Below are 4,090 nucleotides of genomic sequence, written 5' to 3' on the forward strand. Positions count from 1 at the left end.
TCATCATCATCATAATCATTATTCAAAAACAAGACAAGTGCCAATAGCCCCAACTGTCAATAATCCATGTTGACAGTGACAGGTTCCCTTTCAAAACTACATTTCTTTACATGTCACATGTCAGTCAATTATGCAGTCCTTTAAAACCTTCATCTCAAGTAGTTTTAGCATGTTAAATAAAAACCTGAACAGGCCCCAACACAAAAAAGTCGTTATTTTCTTCCACTTATAGCAGGTGATATGAAGCATTGCAATTATTCCCGAACTTTCATTATTAGGTGTTTTTTTTTTTCTTATGAAATTGAAAGATGTTCTGCATGAATAGGCTTTTCAGAGGACGTGTCACAGACTGCATGAGCTGAACTTCAAGGCCAGTGATTCTGATGAAATAGAAGAAAGACATGTACGTAAATACCTCATGTTACTCCAACACCCAAGTGTTTAACACCTACTATGAATTACACTTTTCTGACTACTATCACTCACTATCTGAATGGCGTTCTCTTTCATCGGTTAAGCACACACACCTTCGCACACGCACACACAGTGTCTACCACGTAAAGCTTCTATACAGTGTTGTGTGCAAAAACTACATGATACAATCAAGGAAAATAATAATAGGCTACAGATACATGCACTACAGAAGAGTATGAAATAATCACATTCTCAAAGCACAAATGAGCAATTGTTTGGATTTGCTTCTCAAAAATGACTAGTAATATGAAGCTCAGACCTATGTCTGTACCCAATAGGCCATAGCTGGAGGGACAGGAGATCAATAGATGTAAGTAGCCTTTTTCTGCTCTATGACAGCCGACTGAGCCTCACTCTCACACGATCATTCAATATGACATTGTGACACGATAGAGAGCCGAGCATAAAAAACACCTTGTATTATAGATCAATACATTCCTGTAGATATTCAGCGATGTGTGTAGCTATATCACCATGCCATCATAATGCACCAATCAGGCCCCTAACAGCATGTTTCATCTGATATCTGACAATGGAAGTGGAGAGAAATATGTCTTTTAACACATCAAGAAGGTAATAATGCTGCAGGTATTTGTCCTGTCATACATTATGCTGTCACATCAAAATCTCCATGGATCCTTACAGTTTTTTCTGAATGCTTAAACCCTAACCCTGATTCTTATAGCACAACTTCTAAAACTATTAATACTTATAGCAAAACCACTCACTGAGTTTGCAAAACTAAAAGCACAAACACTGCTTTGCACTCAGTTTGCAATTTTGTAACACACACTTTGCAAAACTGTAGGTACAATCCACTGCACAGCACTCTTTTTGCGGAACTGTAAACACAACTCACTGCTTTACACTCAATTTCCAAATGATTAACACACTCCTAGCAAAACTATACACATGTATGTGTGATGCCCACTAAAGTGTTATCACATTTGTGGTAGTTTCTGTAATGTTATAATGAATGTTTTTGAATATTTGTTCAGGGGTAATTAACCTGGTTCCACCATCCATGCACTAAAACATGTTAAATAGAGGTCAGGAGTAATTGTGGAGTTCGCCAGCAGGGGGTAGTGTGGCACTTATTGTGCTCCACGGGGCTTTACGTCAGTTTTGTCCGCTTCGCGGTTTTCCTCTTTCTGCTGAGCGAGATGAAAACCGGACGCAGAGTTTGCCCTGTCTCATTTATTTCTCCTGTTTCCAGAGAGAGCATATAAGCTGTTAACCTGTAACATATGGCTATTATTTACACTATTTTGCCAACTGTCTGGCACACTGTCACATGTGAAAACTGTTTTAGATAATTAGTTCACTTTGCAATCAGCCTAAGCAATATAAATAAGCCACAGGTAAGCTGTCCATGTGGAGAGGACGTGGAGGTGAAGAAGTAGGAGGAAGAGGAGGAGGAAGAGGATGTGGAGGTCAAGAAGTAGGAGGAAGAGGAGGAGGAAGAGGACGCAGAGATGAAGAAGTAGGAGGAAGAGGAGGAGGAAGAGGACGCGAAGGTGAAGGAGCAAGAGGGAGAGGACGACAAGGACAAGGAGGTGAAGTTAGAGGAAGAGGACAAGGAAGAGGAGGACGAGGAGAGGGAAGAGGAAGGGTAAGAAGAGTAAGAAATAGAATTACTGATGACATCAGAGCTACAATATTGGACCATGTAATCAACCATGGAATGACCTGAGGGAAGCGGGCCAACGGGTTTAGCCTAACTTGAGCCGCTACACTGTAGCAAGCATCATAAGGACATTTCGAAATGAAAATCGGTTAGTACAGTCACTTTGCACTAAGTTTTGTAGCACTGCCATACTCTAATGCGAAACACAACAATACCATACATGTAAAAATACTGAAATTGTCATTTTACAGAATTGCAAGACGTCCAGATGCTGGGGGCAGAGGAAGAATGTTCACTGCAGAACAAGAGACCCATATAGTCAATATGGTGATTGCAAATAATTCCATAAGGCTACGAGAAATTCAGCAGCGCATAATTGAGGATGACAACACCTTCCAAAACATACACAATGTGAGCATTTCTGTATTAAGTCGTGTACTTGCCCGCAACAGAAACCGAATGAAACAAATCTGCAGAGTCCCTTTTGAAAGAAACAGTGAACGTGTAAAACAACTACGATATGACTATGTGCAGGTAAGCTATAGTATCATTGGTACTGAATCTGGAAGTGTATACTGTAGTACTGTACATGAGCTACTTTTTGTGGATGAGGCAGGTTTTAACCTCACTAAAACAAGGAGACGTGGCAGGAACATTATTGGACACCGTGCCATGATCAATGTCCCAGGACAACGTGGTGGTAACATAACTTTGTGTGCAGCTATTAGTCAAAATGGTGTTGTTCACCATCATGCAACCCTAGGCCCATATAACACTGCACACATTATTACATTCCTGGACACCTTACATGACATGCTCACTAATGTTCAGAGACCAGAGCAGACCAGATATGTCATCACATGGGACAATGTTAGTTTCCATAGGGCTGCTTTGGTCCGCAACTGGTTTACAGATCACTCGCTCTTCACTGTACTCAACCTCCCCCCATACTCTCCATTCTTGAATCCAATTGAAGAGTTCTTCTCTGCCTGGCGCTGGAAGGTCTATGACCGTCATCCCCATCAATGCATAGCCCTTTTACAGGCAATGGAGGAGGCATGTGGGGATACTGACCAGGCATCATGTCAGGCCTGGATATGGCATTCCAGAAGATATTTTCCCCGGTGCCTTGGACTAGAGGACATTGCATGTGATGTAGACGAAATTTTGTGGCCGGACCCAGAGAGACGACACGATGTAAACTGATTTTTTTTTTTTTTTCAGTGAAATTACTATTTTGTGTTTTGTCTTGGAAAAAAACACTTGTTGTTGTTTTGTTTTGATATGTGTAAATAAACACCAGTACTTAAAGTTTGGATCCCTGTATGTTTACAGAACTATGACAAAAGTATGACTTCAAACTGACATAGCTTATGCACAGAGAAAGCAAAAGCCAGATGTGTTTTTTATTCATACCATCAGTGTGTATTTGGCGCATTGTGTGCTTATTAATGTGATGGCTTGTGTTAACTGTTTGATAAGAAAATACCATTTTTACGAAGGTTTGAAGAGTTAAGCAAGGTTTATTAGCTTTTGCAAAAGAGCTAAAATGTTTTGCTGATTTGGTGAAGGGCTTTCTTATTTATGTGTAGAGTTTTGCAAAAATAGCCAACAGTAACAAAAAATGTGCTCAAGCCATTAGAAAAAACTTTAAGTGAGTAAAGAGTAATAGAGTAGATTTCTTGCAATGACTAACTTGTACAGGAACAGATACTATCTAAAATGATGGAGCGCTACTCTTATTGGGGGTCACGTGGTAAATAGCTACATAAATGTCATTCTTATCATATATAACAGGGGTCTGAAACCATTTCTGCTCAGTTTGTGTGGGTATAACCTTCCTAGTCAAGAGTCTGGGTGGTGTTTTTCTTTGTAACATTCTTGTAATGCTTGTTTTCTTGTGTGCTTGGGGTCCAGCACGAACCTATCTGTGCTGTATTCATGTTTCTTTTCACATGATCTACACAGGCTCTATCATCCAGTGTTTGA

At 40.1% G+C, this 4,090-nt stretch overlaps 1 protein-coding gene across 1 annotated transcript; it reads left to right on the forward strand.

Annotated features, from left to right (window-relative positions):
• The first annotated feature begins 2,128 nt into the window (after positions 1–2,128).
• Positions 2,129–3,592, forward strand: LOC122875034. Its single transcript, XM_044193739.1, has 2 exons — positions 2,129–2,249; positions 2,353–3,592. The coding sequence occupies exon 2, from the start codon at positions 2,390–2,392 to the stop codon at positions 3,305–3,307; it is 918 nt and encodes a 305-aa protein (XP_044049674.1). The 5' UTR covers positions 2,129–2,249; positions 2,353–2,389; the 3' UTR covers positions 3,308–3,592.
• The last annotated feature ends 498 nt before the right edge of the window (positions 3,593–4,090 follow it).

This window comes from Siniperca chuatsi, linkage group LG4, assembly GCF_020085105.1.
Source record: "Siniperca chuatsi isolate FFG_IHB_CAS linkage group LG4, ASM2008510v1, whole genome shotgun sequence".
In the NCBI taxonomy this organism is placed as follows: Eukaryota; Metazoa; Chordata; class Actinopteri; order Centrarchiformes; family Sinipercidae; genus Siniperca; species Siniperca chuatsi.

Coding starts and splice junctions, on each gene's coding strand:
- LOC122875034 (XM_044193739.1), top strand. CDS start 2,390: ATGTTCACTGCAGAACAAGAGACCCATATAGTCAATATGGTGATTGCA.